Source organism: Dendrobates tinctorius, unplaced genomic scaffold (genome assembly GCF_039654945.1).
Source record: "Dendrobates tinctorius isolate UK_male_01 unplaced genomic scaffold, ASM3965494v1 ptg000126l, whole genome shotgun sequence".
In the NCBI taxonomy this organism is placed as follows: Eukaryota; Metazoa; Chordata; class Amphibia; order Anura; family Dendrobatidae; genus Dendrobates; species Dendrobates tinctorius.
The window spans coordinates 29,572,591-29,589,862 of NW_027361794.1; the positions used below are offsets into that span (position 1 = coordinate 29,572,591).

At 42.7% G+C, this 17,272-nt stretch overlaps 1 protein-coding gene across 1 annotated transcript; it reads left to right on the plus strand.

Moving 5' to 3' along the window:
- The first annotated feature begins 2,697 nt into the window (after positions 1–2,697).
- Positions 2,698–17,124, plus strand: LOC141047219 (uncharacterized). The gene is made up of 5 exons (XM_073542169.1): positions 2,698–2,919; positions 3,003–3,126; positions 3,210–3,307; positions 3,506–3,596; positions 14,958–17,124. Exons 1-5 carry the CDS (start codon positions 2,698–2,700, stop codon positions 16,985–16,987), a joined length of 2,565 nt encoding a protein of 854 aa, XP_073398270.1. The 3' UTR covers positions 16,988–17,124.
- The last annotated feature ends 148 nt before the right edge of the window (positions 17,125–17,272 follow it).

The window sequence follows — 17,272 nt, forward strand, 5'->3', positions numbered from 1 at the left end:
ACCATTCACACAGCGATCCTGCGTCCTCCCGCCCGCCTCCACGCGTCGCTGGACGTCACAGCAGGAAGTCTCAGCAGGAAGCAGGCGACGAGAAATGGAGCCGGACATTCTCGCGCGATCAGCGATGGACAGCGGGGGAGCCGGTCGTTGGTAAGTATCACACATAGCGATATCACTAGCAATATCGCTATAACGTCACAAAATCAGTGACGTTTTAGCGATATTGCTAGCGATATCGCTTAGTGTAAAACCCCCTTTATCCTTGTGATAGGAGGTGAGGTGCCATAGTGCTGAGCTAAAGGGGGGGTATGAAATACATACCATAGTACTTCCGGTGGTTGAAACGCACGCCAGGATGCCATAAAGGTGCGTGAGCCGCAAGGAAAAAATCTGCGACACTCAAATGAAGGCAGACTACTAATTGTGTCCCATGAGGCAGAGGCGTGCACTCCACAACCTAGTGTTTCCAGTAAGTGGAACGCAAGCCAAAATAACTTGTGGTTTCTTGAACCACATAGAAGTAGAATATGCAACCGATTTGGCTTGATGACGCGCGGTCCACAGCCTTTTATTTCCGGCATGTGGAACGCACGCTAATGCCACATGCGGCATGTGGAACGCACGCCAATGCGGCATGTGGAACGCACGCCAACGCCACATCCGGCTTTGATGGCATCTTCCCTTTAAACTGCCTTGGTTTTTTTTTGCAGCCGCTCCTGTGCCGTCCCTGCGGTGTACATCTGTTAGGCTAAGTGCACACGTACCGGAACTCTCGCGGAAATTACCGCGAGAATTCCGGAATTCCAGTCCGCGGGAAAATCACATTTTAAATTCCCGCGATTTTCCCGCGGAAAAACTAGCAGTTTGCAAGCGTAATTAGCTTGAAAAAAGCTAGCGTTTTCCAAGCGATCTGTAGCATCGCTTGGAGAACTGATTGACAGGTTGGTCACACTCATCAAACATAGTGTTTGATGAGTGTGACCAACTTTTTACTACTGAGGCTGCCTATGCGGCATCAGTAGTAAAATATAGAATGTAAAAAAAAAATAAAAAACGGTGTTATTCTCACCCTCCGACGTCCCGCGCATCCGTTCCCAGTAATCCTTTGCGAAAATGCCCGCGATGACGTCAGTTCTCGCGGGATCGCGACGTCTCGCGGTAATTCGCGATGACGTCGCGCGAATGACCGCGAGACTTCGCGATCCCGCGAGAACGGACGTCATCGCGAGCATTTTCGCAAAGGACTACTGGGAACGAGAGCGTGAAGAGAAGCGGGAAGGCTGCGCGGGATGTCGGAGGGTGAGAATAACAATATTTTTTATTTTAAATTCTATTTTTTACAGGGATATGGTACCCAAAGCCCGGAGGACAGTCTCCTCTCCTCCGGACCATGGGTACCATCCGTAATTGTTCTGCTTACTTTCCGCATGGTGTGCACAGCCACATGCGGGAAATAAGCGGAACAATGCATTCCTATGGGTGCGGGATCGCCGCGATTCCGCAAATTAATGAGCATGCTGCGGTTTTTACCGCAAAGCGATTCCGCCGCGGTAAAAACCGCAGCATTAGCACAGCATTGCGGAATCCCATAGGAATGCATGGGATGCTTATTTTTCGCGTTTTTGCGGCAAAATCCCGCGGTTAAAACCGCCGCGGAAACGCGGAAAAACGCCACGTGTGAACTCAGCCTTATGGTTCCAAAAAGAGTTAATTTGTAAAAAAAAAAAATGTTTCACTTGTTAAAAAATAGTAAAACGTGTCTTCTGCTTTGTTTTTCTTTTTACAAGAATTATTGGAGCCAATTTTTCATTAGAAACGTTTTAATGTCGGCTTTTTCTTGAGTTTTTCTTGTTATATAGGAAAGTCTAAGGCCAGAAATAAACCCCATAAATCACTGTACATGGAGACTTTGGGATCAGATCATTTCTGTCCGTTGTGTTTGTGGAAACAAAAAAATCTTTTCTAAAAGCTTCAAACTTCTGTGTGTGACTCAGAGCTGAGATCTAACGTGATAGAAGATTCCAGTGCGGGGAAGACGGGAAACCTTCATATAGACGGCCGGTGGGGATGGAGTCAGTGACCGACTGGCCAAATCTGTTTCTAGAGCCGCAGTAGAAGATGAAGATGTCGTCCTCATCATGAAGGAGTTATTTCTCATGTCGCGTGTAATGAATATCTCCTGCAGTATTGCTAATGCCGATTCCAGTGTCGGTAATGAGACGAGAATTAGCGTTATGGAAGATGAGTCTATGAGGAACGTGTTCAGCTGCCGACTCTGAGGAGGAAACTGCTTGTTGTCTGTGGCCTAAATATATAGGTTTTATTAGTAGATGTCAGGGAAGAAAACTAAACCCTGTAAGATAATAAATCTCCTCATATGTTTCCCTTATTATCTCCAGTAATTGTATTATTACACAGGATTATTATGATGTTACATTGGATCATCTTCTTCTCATTCAGGTCTCTACAATATCGGATCCTCTCAGGGAAGATCTTCTACAGAAGAGAATTTTCCTGATTTACCCATCAAGGATGGATATGGACAGAGACAAGATGGTGGAGAGGATGTTACACCTCACCCTAGAGATCCTCTTCCGTCTCACTGGAGAGGTGAGAGATTCTGATGACGTCACATTACATTATTCTCATCTATGGGAATAACAGATGGACAGAACTGGAGAGGTGAGGACTCTGGAAATGTCTGTAGTGAGATTTATTAATGTGTCCCTCCATTACCAGGATTACACAGTGGTGAAGAAGACCTCTAGTGATCGCTGTCAGGACCCTGTGTCTGAGGGATGGGGAAGACCCCTGAGCCCAATCACGGGGCCTCCACCTCACCCCCTGATCCATGAGGCCATCAATGACCAGAAGATCCTAGAACTCCTCTACAAGATGATTGAGCTGCTGACTGGAGAGGTGACACTGCTGGGAATGCTGGGACATTATACAGTAACACTATGAAGGGATCGGGGGGATGACGGTATCATTGTATGTGTCAGGTTCCTGTAAGGTGTCAGGATGTCGCTGTCTATTTCTCCATGGAGGAGTGGGAGTATTTAGAAGGACACAGCTATCTGTACAAGAACGTCATAATGGAGGTTCCCCAGCCCCTCACATCTCCAGGTAATAGACAGGACTAAATACACACGGCCTATAATTATCTGTATGTAGAGAATGAATTCAGTCCCTGTATGTGTTTCCTCCAGATCTATCCAGTAAGAGAACAACACCAGAGAGATGTCCCCGTCCTCTTCTTCCACAGGACTGTAACCAAGAAGATCCCAGTGCTCCTCAGGATCATCAGGTAGATGGAGAGAAGGTGTCAGGAGATCTCCCCTATGATGTGTAGACGGCTGTGAAGGTCTTGTGCTCAGTCTTGTTTTATCCTCCAGTATTATATGTTTTATACTTGTGTAATGAGAACGGTGGAGATGGCAGGATTAGAGCTGATCATAGATGGGACTTCTCCATCTGTCTGTGACTTTTACAATATTTGTTTCAGTGTGAAGATCTGACCCATATTAATACTACAGAGACATATGTGAGAGAAGATGAGTGGTGTAAAGAGGAGATTCCCACATATGACTACCCAGGTGAGTAGTAACCACTGAATGCAGAGACGTCACAGATTCCTCTCAGTCACCGGCTGTGGCTGCTTTATCGGTGGTGTAGTCCGGTCGTATTACCATGATCACCATTTTGCCTCTAGACCACAACATTCACCCAAAACTGTTCAAATGACTTTGGGCATTGAAAGCCCTTTTCAATAGAACTTACAACCTGGAGGATCATCCTACCCCCTGGGATTAGTGTGAAGGTGATCCCTTAAAGCGAGATCTATATGATTGCTTGTACCTGACCCAATATAGGCTGAGTGTGCGCTTCAAGAGTCACACCGAACACAGATTTAGATGTCTACTCCTTTCTCAGCAAAGGCTTCTACACAACTGAAGTTTATTCTTATGACAGAGAGACAGGAAATGGGTGTCGCACAATCTTCTGAGGAGCCAGTGTCAGTCTATGATAGGTCCATTTCAGCTTCACTTCCATATATGGTATCCAGTATCTCAGCTTCTGCATTCTAAGGATTCCTTCCAGGGTGTTGTCTGAAGACACAGACGCCATCTTGGTACACCATATGTGAACTGACTTGTATAAGGGTTAATAATTGATTTCATTAGCCATTCTCTCCTTCACATTAGGAGACGGTGACCGTTACCTGCCCAGATCTGTAACTATAAAGCCAAATGACAGCGTACGTAGAATGTGCTGACAAGATAGAAAATCACTTGAAGAAAAATCTTATGCTGGGCCTGTAAGAGAAAGCGGAGGGTAATGATGCTGCTGGCTTCCTAGATCACTGAGATCTTATCGGATGAATCTTCTCTCCCTTCTGTGCTGCTGAATGTCTCATGGTCCCTACAAGACCAGGTCCAGTCTTTCTGGCCAAACTTCCCTTTTATGAGCGACACCAGTAAATGTGCAGTGAGGCCAAGTGTGGATTTCTGTCCAATAACAGCAGAGTTTCCCTTTATCCTGACATTTCAGTTTGTATTAAAACCAACTAACTTCAGGGAGGATTGTGATAATCTACAGGACAAACATTCCACCTGTGCCATGATAGATCTCTAAGCTGTGCGTGGCCGATGGCTGTAATATACATTTATTCCCGCCTGCAGGAGATGTGTTGGCTCCAGCCCTGGTGTCATGGATTCACTCCACGTCATACATTACATTGTTTTTGATCCTAAGGAATTCAGATTACTGCACAATCTCTCCTGAAATGGGGAGCAATATTATTTTCTCTAATCTTCTGCTCAGGATCCATAGTAGCTCCAATGGTCCACCATAAATGAGGGCAACTCTGGTTTACTGTTTAATCTGTATTTGTAGCTTTCAGTTAATGAAATTCTCGTGCTCTGTGGTGGGGCTGTGGGCGGGGCTTCATGTGGTGCTCTGATTACATATTCATCTGTATTGGCTTATGACAGGTCACTGATCCCTCACTGACCTGCCCCCCATTTTTATATAATAATCTTTATATAGCGCCAACATATTCCTCAGCGCTTTACAGTTTAACAGTTTCAAAACACAAGTCATAAGTAACAATGTTAACAATACAATAATTAAAGCAAAATAAGGCACCCCTGCTGGTGAGAGCTTACAATCTACAATGAGGTGGGGGAGATACAAAGTACTGGTGTGTATTTACAATGGTGTATTTACAATGATGGTCCAACCATCTTGTGGGAGTGAGGAATGGATGGAGATAGTGAATGGGATACACACGCACACTTACACATACAATGACTTTGAGTAGTGAACGTGATAGGCCGCTCTGAACAAATGTGTTTTAAAGGAACGCCTGAGACTATGCAAATTGTGGATAGTCATTTCTTGGGGTAGAGCATTCCAAAAGATTGGCGCAGCGCGGGAGAAGTGTTGGAGTCAGGAGTGGGAGGTACTGATTAGTGCAGATGCTAGTCGAAAGTCGTTTGCAGAGCGCAACAGTCAGGCCGATAGACAGAAATTAGGGAGGATATGTAGGGGAGTGCCGCACTGTGGAGAGCTTTGTGGGTGAGAACAAGTACTTTGAATTGGATCCTATAATGAATGGGCAGCCAATGTAAGGATTGGCGAAGAGCGGGCGAGTACCGATTAGCCAGATGGATGACCCTGGCTGCTGCATTGAGGATGGACTGGAGAGGGGATAGTCGAGTAACTGAGAGGCCAATTAATAGAGCATTGCAGTAATAATAATCTTTATTTTTATATCGCGCTAACATATTCCGCAGCGCTTTACAGTTTGCACACATTATCATCACTGTCTCCAATGGGGCTCACAATGTAAATTCTCTATCTTTGGAATGTGGGAGGAAACCCACGCAAACACGGGGAGAACATACAAACTCCTTGCAGAGTAGCAAATAGCAACGGCGATAAGGGGCATCCCTGACGAGTTCCTCTGAACAACCCAAACGACTCCGAGGTCTCCCCGTTAATCCTAATGTACCCCTTTGGATCCGCGTATAATAATTTAATCCAGGAAATAAATCTATGTCCGAATCCCATTAACTTCAATACTGCCCATAGATAATTCCACTCTACCCTATCAAATGCCTTTCGTGCATCCAGCGAGGCCACCACCCTTTCCCCTACATTATCTGCCGGGAGTTGTACATTAAGAAAGAGTCTACGTAGGTTAATGGCGGTAGATCTATTTTGTAAAAAACCCGATTGGTCTGGATGTATCAATTTTTGAACAACCCCAGACATTCTTATCGCCAACATTTTAGCTAATATTTTAACGTCTGACGTCAATAACGAGATGGGTCTATAGGATTCAACGGATGAGGCATCTTTCCCCTCCTTAGGAATAACCACAATTACGGCCTCCCTCATAGACCTCGGCAAAGCCCCTCTCTCCGCTGCATCTTCAAATACCTCCTTAAGTTTAGGTGCTACGACCTCTATTAGTTCCTTATATGCTTCTCCCGGGATACCGTCAGAGCCAGGTGACCTATTATTTGCCAATGACAGAATAGCCTTCTCCACTTCCTCTACAGTAAATAATTCTTCCAGATTCTGTTTATCAGTATCATCTAACTTAGGTATCTCTATCTCTTGTAAGTATCTATCCATTTCTTGTTCTCTAACCCCCAATTCTGAGGTATATAATTTTACATAGTATTCCCGGAAACATTCCAATATCCCAGAGGTGGCGTTATGAGTTACCCCATCCTCCTTGACAATTTTATATATCTGTGTGGACCCTTTCTGCGCCGCAGATATCACTGACAGTAAGTGTCCCACCTTTTCCCCTTCGTCATAGAACAGTGCTCTCTGGAATGCCCTTTTCTTGTCTATCCCTTGTAAATATAACTTATTTACTTCTTCTTGTGCTTCTTTTAATGCCTTTTTAGTGGCGATACTGGGCCTACATATCATTTCCTCCTCTGCCCTGCTCAATCTGTCTGTAGTCTCTTGGTTTACCTGTCTCGTTTGTGTCTTACGTCTCGAAATATCTCGTATGAATAGTCCCCTTAAATATGCTTTCATGGTATCCCACACTATAAGTGAGTCAGCAGAACCTTCATTTAATTGGAAGAATTCAATAAGATCTTTTTTAATAATTTCCATATTAAGACATTTGAGCCATTCCGGATGTATTGTCCCCCCTACTCTCCTCCTTTTTCCCACTCCCAGTCTCAAACTAACTTCAATTGCCTTATGGTCGGAGATAACTCTCTGTAAATATTCCACCGTCCCAACTATTCCGTCCATGCCCCTGTTACCTAATGCTAAGGCTATGCGCGATAAGGCATGATACGAGGACGAATAACACGAAAAGCATTTGTTCCCCTCATTCCGCACTCTCCATAAGTCTATCATACCCATCTCACTAACATATGTCCCGAATGGAGTCATCCTATCCTTCCTGGGGTTAATTCCCACACGATCCCAATACTCGTTCATGACATTGTTAACGTCCCCTAATATTAACACCGGACATTCCCCTCCCCTCCCCGTCCACTCAAAAATCTCTTGTTTCTTTTTCGAATATGGGGGTGGAATATAAAATGCCACTATAATCACACATACACCAGAAATTCGGCATCTCAGGGAAACAAACTGCCCATCCCTATCTACGTAAGATTCAATTTCCTCATAGTGAGCATGAGAATGTATCAGTACAGAGACTCCCCTCGCGTAGGCCGAATACATAGTGATAGGCCCGGGTAATCCATTTTTTCTCCAGCCATTTTTCTTTTCCTTTAATCAAGTGAGTTTCTAGTAAACACGTAATAGCTGGATTGTACTTTCTAATTTCTGCCATGACTGCCGCTCTTTTACTTGGATCTGAAACCCCCCTCACATTCCAACTTAGAATTCTTGTATCACCACTCATTATGTCCAATGAACATCAGTTCTAGTCGGTCTCTTGTAGTCCCTTTATCACATTGCAGTATGAAAACTCTCCCACAACATATCCCCCCCTGATCCCCCCCGCCCCCCCTCTCCCCTCCTTCCCCGTATAACAGATTCTCTCTCTCCAACGAGAGAGGGTGCAACTGGCACCTAGCTACTGTGAGCCCTCGAATAGCCACTGAACCTCCTTCACTTGGGCGTACATCGCTCCCACCGTCACATACAAACATGCCCAATAGGCCACATAACTTTTTCTAACATGGATAATTCAATAAACATAAAAGAAAAAAAAAAACCCAGGATCTACGACCCAAAAATAGATCTGAGTACCCAGGCGTCGCGGGGCACAGATTCAAAAATAGAGAAAAAATGTCCGAAAAATTCTTCTTCTTCAGCCTTTTCCTTCTTTCTCAGCCCTTAGTTTGGAGTGGTTGATTTCCATCCACTTGACGGCCTCCTCTGGGGTTGGAAAAAACTGAACAGACCCCAAAGCTGCTACTCTCAGTTTGGCGGGATATAACATAGAGTACTTCACTCCCAGCACTCTCAGTCCTTTCTTGACCTCGCCAAATTTCATCCGCATTTTCTGAACCTCTGCTGAATAGTCCGGATGTATTTCAATACGGCGTCCATTAAATATGAGGTCCTCCTTCTTCCTAGCCTCCCGGAGGATAGTCTCTCTATCTCTGCAGTTAAGTATCCTGGCCAACATTGTACGGGGGGAACTACCCGGAGGGAGGGGTCGCAGGGGAACGCGGTGTGCTCTCTCTACCGCAAACACACTGGAGAGTGTGTCTCTGCCAATTTTAGATAGGATCCATTACTCAGTAAAGTCAGTGGGGTCGTTACCCTCTACTTTTTCCGGGAATCCCACAAATCTAAGATTGTTTCTCCTAGATCTATTTTCTAGATCATCTTGTTTTAAGTGCACTTCTGAAATCTTTTGCGTGTGCTGGTTCTGAGTTTTCTGCATTTTATTTACAGTGTCCTCAGTGGTGCTCACTCTCTCTTCCACAGCACCCATCCTAGCATCCGCCTTGTTTAGTGCCTCTTTAATTCCAATAATTTCTTCCTTAATATTATCAACCCGGCTGCTCAACTTAGTCAGTGTTTTTTTACAGAACAATACCACCAGAAAGACATCTTTTAAAGTTGGTTCCCCTTCAGGGCCCTCCTCGTCAGCTTCACTATCCTCCTCTTCAGATGCACACTCAGAGACAGTGACTCCCCCTCCCCCCTCCTCCCTGCTTTCAGCCTCTCCTGCAGCTTCGTTGCTCATTCTCTCTCCCTCCAGCACAGTACCTTCTCCGGTGCCCCCCTCATCTTCCCTTGCAAAGCGCTGCAGCTTCTGGATAATTTGTGACCTTCTGCCATAGTTCTCAGTCAGTCTCTGTGCCTCCTCCACTCTCCCGGCGCCATCTTGTGCAGCCACACTGCCGTCCTCCCCGACGTCTTTCTGCCTCCTCCTCCCCATCTCCGCACTCTTCACTCCCGGTGTCTCCACTCGGCCCTCGGGCACCCACCACAGCAGTAAGTGTGCACGGGTCTCTGTTATGTCGGCCTATTAAGGATTATTCTTCAGAATGACAGTGGAGCTCCTCAGCCTCACGTCCTCTCACATCCGCGCCAGGCCACGCCCCAGTCGAGAGCGGGTTTCTTTAGTAATGGAGTAACGATGGCTTGTTTGAAGGAGAATGGGAAGATGCCCGAGGAGAGGTTAAAGATTGTAGTTAGGTGAGTTGTGATGACTGGAGAGAGAGGGAATGGGGTCGGTCGTGCATGTAGTCGGACGAGAAGAAGACAGGAGTCTGGAGACTTCTTCTGTGATGGGATCAAATGTGGAAAGTGAGCCATGGGAATCACAGCACTTGGTGGTTGGGTGCAGATTTCCTGACGGATATTATCTATTTTTTCTGTAAAGTGGGAGGCCAGGTCATCAGCACAAATGTCTGTGATAGAGGCTTGTGCTTTCGGCCTGAGGAGGGAGTGAAAGGTGTCAAAAAGTTTCTTGGGGTTGTTGGCTAGTGAGGAGATCAGGGTGGTGAAGTAGCTCTGTTTGGCGAGGTGAAGGGCAGCGTTATAGGTTCTTAACATAAATTTGAAGTGGATGAAGTCTTCTGGTGTGCAGGTTTTTCTCCATAGGCGTTCAGCACTCCTAGAGCATCGCTGGAGAAGTTGAGTTTGCGATGTGAGCCAGGGCTGTTTCACTCTGTGCTTGGAGGTTCTGAGGGTGAGGGGAGCTACTTGGTCAAGGGTGCTTCTAAGAGTGTCATTGTAGTGATGAACAGCCAAATCCGTACAGGAAAAAGAGGAGATTGGGGACAGTGATGAGTGTAGTCTCTAATAGATGCTACTACGCAGGCGCCGCCATCGCCGGTGACAATTTGCTGGATGTAATTTTTTTCTATGCCTCACAATAGCCACAATATAATAGGCATTATCACCAATAATATCAATGCTATTATATGCATTATGTAATAATGGGGGCAGGTCAGTGAGGGATCAGCGACCTGTCATAAGCCAATACAGATGAACATGTAATCAGAGCACCACATAAGTCTCATTGACAGTTACAGGAATCGTTTGATCGCAGTGATTGCCTCAAAAGGTTGTGCAACAAAATATTAATCCTTTCACGCCAGAACCTGTTTTTGCCTTTGTGACCAATTTTTTCAGCTCTGACCTGTGTCACTCTATGAGGTCATAACTCTAAAATGCTTCAAGGAATCCTGGTGATTGTGAGATTGTTTTCTTGTGACATATTGTACTTTATGATAGTGGTAACATTTATTTGATATGACTTGCGTTTACTTGTTAAAAAAGGAAACTTGACAAAAATTTTGAAAATTTTGCAATGTTCACATTTTTTAATGCTCTTAAATCAGAGAGTCATATCGCACAAAATAGTTAATAAATTAACATTTCCCACATGTCTACCATCAGCACAATTTTGGAAACAATTTTCTTTTGTAAGGGTTAAAAGTTGACCAGCGATTTCTCATTTTTACAACAAAATTTATAAAACCATTTTTTTAGGAACCACCTCACATTTGAAGTGAGTTTGGGGGTCAATATCAGGGCTGTGGAGTCGGTAAGCCACAGTTGCGACTCCGACTCCTGGATTTTATCAGACTCCGGCTCCGACTCCTTCATAAATGGCCAATTCATAACAACAAATTTACTGTTGTAAAATATTAAACATCGTGCTTATTCAGTTTCTCACCATCATATAAGTAATCAGACCACTTAGAGCAAAAACTACATTTATTAGAATACAATTAGAATATAGCAAATAACTTTTATAAACTTTTCTAAACTGTAAGTAAATATGCAATAAACACTTTTATGCAGTTAATACGAAGAAATCTATAAATTTGTCCTCAGAAAAAGTATTGCCTCTGTCAGATCCTCCTTCATGGATGCCCTCAAATCTGATCTAATTATTTTGAGAGCAGAGAACAACCTCTGTACACTAACTTGTGTTGGTGGCAAAGCAGTAACCACTCGGGCAACATCTCTGACAATGTCAGGATACAGAGGAATCGCTTGTTGCACTGTTATTTTTGATGAACGGTCAAATTTCTCAATTTCTTTTAGTGCACATGAAAAATTCTGCTGAAATGTACTGGCTGTGTTCCTTGATGGGGATGACTCTTCTTCTATGCGGGAACGCTTTGCACGGTCCTTGTGATCCAAATATTTTTCAAAATTAAATTCTTCATCAGTTGATGATGAGGGTGAAGATGTGGCAGGACGACCAAATTCTTCTTGTTCCTCCTGACTGTTCTGCAACCCTTTCATCCTTACTGCTATTTCAAACAGAGCTTCTTTTCCTTTACTTAGCTGTTGATCATCTAGAAGAATCCGATGCATTGGGTCTACATAAACAGCTGCCAAAAGAATGTTATTTTGTAATAGTAGCTCCTCTCTCCGTTTCATTGATGTAGCAATGCCACTTGCAATTAACCCTCCTCTTTGGGACAGGCGAAACATCAGGTTCTTCCACTCCTTTAAGAAAATACCTGGAGTTAAGTCCTCTGCTTGTAATTTTTTAGTCACTGTAAATGGGTGCTCTAGCAATTTTTCCAGCTCAGTCACATGATTCCACTGACTTTCATTTAGCATCAGTTAAGGGTTAGCCATGTCTACAAGAAAGGTTTTCAGTTCAACCAAGCGCTGAATCATTAAGTAAGTACTGCCTCATCGTGTGGCTTGATCAATAATTGCCCCTTTTCCAGCACGTCTCTTCAAAATTGAGTCAACTTTAGGGGTTCTGGCAACAGTAGCCAATTTTCTCACCTTGCCAATCAGTGCAGCAGCATGTCCTTCTTGCAGACTGTCTCTTATAGCCAGCTGTAGCGTATGCACAACACCGCATGTGATGAATGAAAGAACATATTGACACAGTTTCAACAAGATCATCTAAACTATCATGTTGCTGTTCATCTGAAGCAACTTCAGTTTGCTCCTCAGTTACAATACTGTGTTCCTCTATTTCAAACATTTCTGTGTCTGTGGACCCAGAATGTTCTTCTAGCTGCTGGTCACCATCATTACTCTCATTCATTAGCTTAATAGTACTTATCATATTTGAAGCATTGTCAGTTACGACAGAAAGAACTTGCTCTTTTTTAAGTTCATAGTCTTGCAGAACCTTTTCCACCAAGACCTGGAGAAACTCACTGGTGTGATGAGCTTTGGTGTCTTTTAAGGCCAATGTCTTGGTAACTATTTCATTTTTGTCACAAACAAATCGGACATTGATGGCAAAATAGTTCACTCTGTGACGTGTGCAGGCATCCATTTTAAGAAACAGAAAGCGTCCCTTGAGAGTTTTTTTAAGTTCTTCCTTTTGTTTAAAAGCTTCTTCGATTACTAATTTTCTAATTCTCTCTCCAGAGAAACACCAAGCTTGCGGGCCATTTCCCCATTCAGACACATAAAAGCTGGTCGTGAAAATAATGAAATAGGCACACTATCCTTTGCAACAAGCTCTATGATCTGTTTTTTAAATGTATCTACTGTCATTGTCACAGTAACTTTGTCACTGACAAAATATCTTGCAACTGATGGCTGCAAAGTTCTCTGCTCCTTTGTTTGGCTGGAAGAGCTGGGCACTGGTTCATTGGTTTGGCTGCAGTCTTTCTCATCCACTGCTTTCAGTACTTCTGGATGAAAGCGCTGTAAATGTCTCTTTAGATTAGAAGCTCTGGTAGGAGCATTTTTATCTTTGCCTGAATATGCACTCATCTTGGCTTCACAGCATTTGTTTTCGTCTGGATCATTTGTCATACACAGACAGACATAATGTTTTCTATCTTGAGTGATGGTGAAATGTTCAAATACAGCTGATTTAATGTGATGCTTCTTTGACATTCTCAGGTTTTTAATGTTGCATTCACAATCCAAATGACAATTGTTTTTCCTAAAAACAATTGTACAAAATTATTGCCAGGTCGTACAACTGATATAGTGGTCAGTAATACTGTTATTATTCCTCATGTACTCACAGTTAACTGATGCAAAGTTTGTTGAAAGGATAATACTTCTTACAGTCTTCCTCTTCTGAGTAGCAGGCAGCTGTGAGATGCTTGGAAGACGCACACCTAGTATGATCTAGTCTAGAGGAGGAGCTTTACTACTAAGAATTTGCAACACATTTTCACTTTCAGTTTCATACATTGTAAGTAGGGGGGTTGGGGCAGCATGAGGTTAACCAAGTATAAGATTAGATAAGGGCAGTGGAGAACAGTGACACACAAGAAGTAAGAAATGTCTCTATTTCCAGCAGAACTGCTTATCACTGTTGTTCATAGTTTGATAGAACATATATATTTGAGTAACATTTATAAAATTCATATGAAAGTTCAATTATGAAATATTAATACATTTTTTTTAAAGCTGGAGTCGGTACATTTCTACCGACTCCGACTCCAACCAAAACTAACTCCGACTCCGACTCCACAGCCCTGATCAATATGACAGAAAATACCCAAAAGTGTCACCATTCAAAAAAAAACTGCACCCCTCAAGGTGCTCAAAACCACATTCAAGAAGGTTATTAACCCTTCAGGTGCTTCACAGGAATGAATGGAATGTGGAAGGAAAAAATAAACATTTCTATAACAAGAAATTTTCCTTTAGACCTAGTTTTTTTTATTTTCGCAAGGGTAACAGGAGAAAATGGATTATACATTTTGTTTTGCAATATCTCCTGAGCATGCCGATGATACCCCATATGTGGGGGAAATCTACTGTTTGGGCACACTGCAGGGCTGAGAAGGGAAGGCGCGCCATTTAACTTTTTGAATGTAAAATATGCTGGGATAATTAGTGGTTGCCATGTCGTGTTTGGAGAGCCCCTGATGTGCCTAAACAGTGGAAACCCACAGGTGACCCCATTTTGGAAACTAGACCCCCCCCCCCAAGGAAATGTGTGATGGGCATTTTGAGCTTCCAAGTGCTTCTTAGAAGTTAATTACGTAGAGCCGTGAAAATAAAAAGTCATGTTTTTTCCACAAAAAATGATCTTTTCGCCCTCCATTTTTTTTTCCAAAGGGTAACAGGAGAAATTGGACCCCAAAAGTTGTAGTGCAATTTGTCATTGGTGTGCGCCAATTCAAGAGCACTAGGGACAGCGCTAGTACTGGGCATTGTTCCCTGAGTTGGAGACATTTCTCCAGAGGCGCTATTTGTCCTTCTTGTTGTACTGGTCCTTGTGTGTGAGGATGGACCAGAATCACTGCTCATTTCTGAGCTATCACTGTCGCTGCTACTAAAGCCCTCGAAATCCACATCGCCATCTGACACTGCACTTTCTTCACTGTCAGAACATAAAAGTGCATAAGCCTCCTCTGCACTATAATACTGACGGACCATTTTAACCATTTAACCCTAACAGTAACCCTAACTTTAGTCTGACTTTAGCCTAACAGTAACCCTAACAATAACCCTTACTTTAGCCTAACAGTAACCCTAACTATTGTATTAACTGTAACCTGCCTAATCTGTTTTTCTATTGACAGATGAAGTGAATGCCATTACTCCAGATATATCATCATCCATTCACAGCAAAGATCTGTCATCTGATCCTATGAAACAGGTCCCATCTTCTGATTCATTACTGACTACTAAGGAAAATCAAAGTCACAAAAGAGGCATTAAAACACAAACTGCTCCTAAAGCAAAGAAGCCATTTTCATGTTCAGAATGTGGGAAATGTTTTAACCACAAAAGGAATCTTATTAGTCACCATAGAACTCACACAGGGGAGAAGCCTTTTTCCTGTTCAGAATGTGGGAAATATTTTAACCACAAAGGGAATCTTGATGCACACCAAAAAACCCACACAGGAGAGAAGCCTTTTTCATGTTTAGAATGTGGGAAATGTTTTAACCGGAAATCACAATTGGTTGATCACCATAGAACTCACACAGGTGAGAAGCCACATTCATGTTCAGAATGTGGGAAATGTTTTACTCAGAATTCAACTCTTATTGCACATCAGAGAATTCACAGAGAAGAGAAGCCATATTCATGTTCAGAATGTGGGAAATGTTTTAAATGGAAATCACAATTGGTTAATCACCATAGAACTCACACAGGGAAGAAGCCTTTTTCCTGTTCAGAATGTGGGAAATGTTTTAACCACAAAGGGACTCTTATTAGTCACCATAGAACTCACACAGGGGAGAAGCCTTTTTCCTGTTCAGAATGTGGGAAATGTTTTAACCACAAAGGGACTCTTATTAGTCACCACAGAACTCACACAGGGGAGAAGCCTTTTTCCTGTTCAGAATGTGGGAAATGTTTTAACCAGAAAAGGAATCTTGATGAACACCAAAGAACTCACAAAGGAGAGAAGCCTTTTTCATGTTTAGAATGTGGGAAATGTTTTACTCAGAATTCAAGTCTTGTTACACGTCAGAGAATTCACACAGCAGAGAAGCCATATTCATGTTCAGAATGTGGGAAATGTTTTAACCGGAAATCACATTTGGTTGATCACCATAGAACTCATACAGGGGAGAAGCCTTTTTCCTGTTCAGAATGTGGGAAATGTTTTAACCACAAAGGGACTCTTATTAGTCACCACAGAACTCACACAGGGGAGAAGCCTTTTTCCTGTTCAGAATGTGGGAAATGTTTTAACCAGAAAAGGAATCTTGATGAACACCAAGGAACTCACAAAGGAGAGAAGCCTTTTTCATGTTTAGAATGTGGGAAATGTTTTACTCAGAATTCAAATCTTGTTACACATCAGAGAATTCACACAGCAGAGAAGCCATATTCATGTTCAGAATGTGGGAAATGTTTTAACCGGAAATCACATTTGGTTGATCACCATAGAACTCATACAGGGGAGAAGCCTTTTTCCTGTTCAGAATGTGGGAAATGTTTTAACCAGAAAAGGAATCTTGATGAACACCAAAGAACTCACAAAGGAGAGAAGCCTTTTTCATGTTTAGAATGTGGGAAATGTTTTACTCAGAATTCAAGTCTTGTTACACATCAGAGAATTCACACAGCAGAGAAGCCATATTCATGTTCAGAATGTGGGAAATGTTTTAACCGGAAATCACATTTGGTTGATCACCATAGAACTCACACAGGGGAGAAGCCTTTTTCCTGTTCAGAATGTGGGAAATGTTTTAACCAGAAAAGGAATCTTGATGAACACCAAAGAACTCACAAAGGAGAGAAGCCTTTTTCATGTTTAGAATGTGGGAAATGTTTTACTCAGAATTCAAGTCTTGTTACACATCAGAGAATTCACACAGCAGAGAAGCCATATTCATGTTCAGAATGTGGGAAATGTTTTAACCGGAAATCACAATTGGTTGATCACCATAGAACTCATACAGGGGAGAAGCCTTTTTCCTGTTCAGAATGTGGGAAATGTTTTAACAATAAATCAGATTGTGTTAAGCACCAGAGAGTCCACACAGGACAGAAGCCTTTTTCCTGTTCAGAATGTGGGAAATGTTTTAACCAGAAATCACAATTGGTTAATCACCATGGAACTCACACAGGAGAGAAGCCTTTTTCCTGCTAATGTGGGAAATATTTTAACCAGAAAGTGCTTCTTGTTAGACGTCAGAGCAGTCACACAGAGGAGAAACCTTTTTTATTTTCTTAATGTGGGAAATGTTTTACTTGGAAATCAACTGTTAATAAACATCAGAGATGTCACATAGGGGAGAAGACTTTTTTATGTTCATATTGTTGGAATAGTTTTAGCCAAAATTGAATCTTCTTAAATGGGTTGTCTCTTGTCATTCCTCATGTTTGCTGACAAAAGGATAAAACTAAGTTTTATTAATTCCAAATATAAAACTAT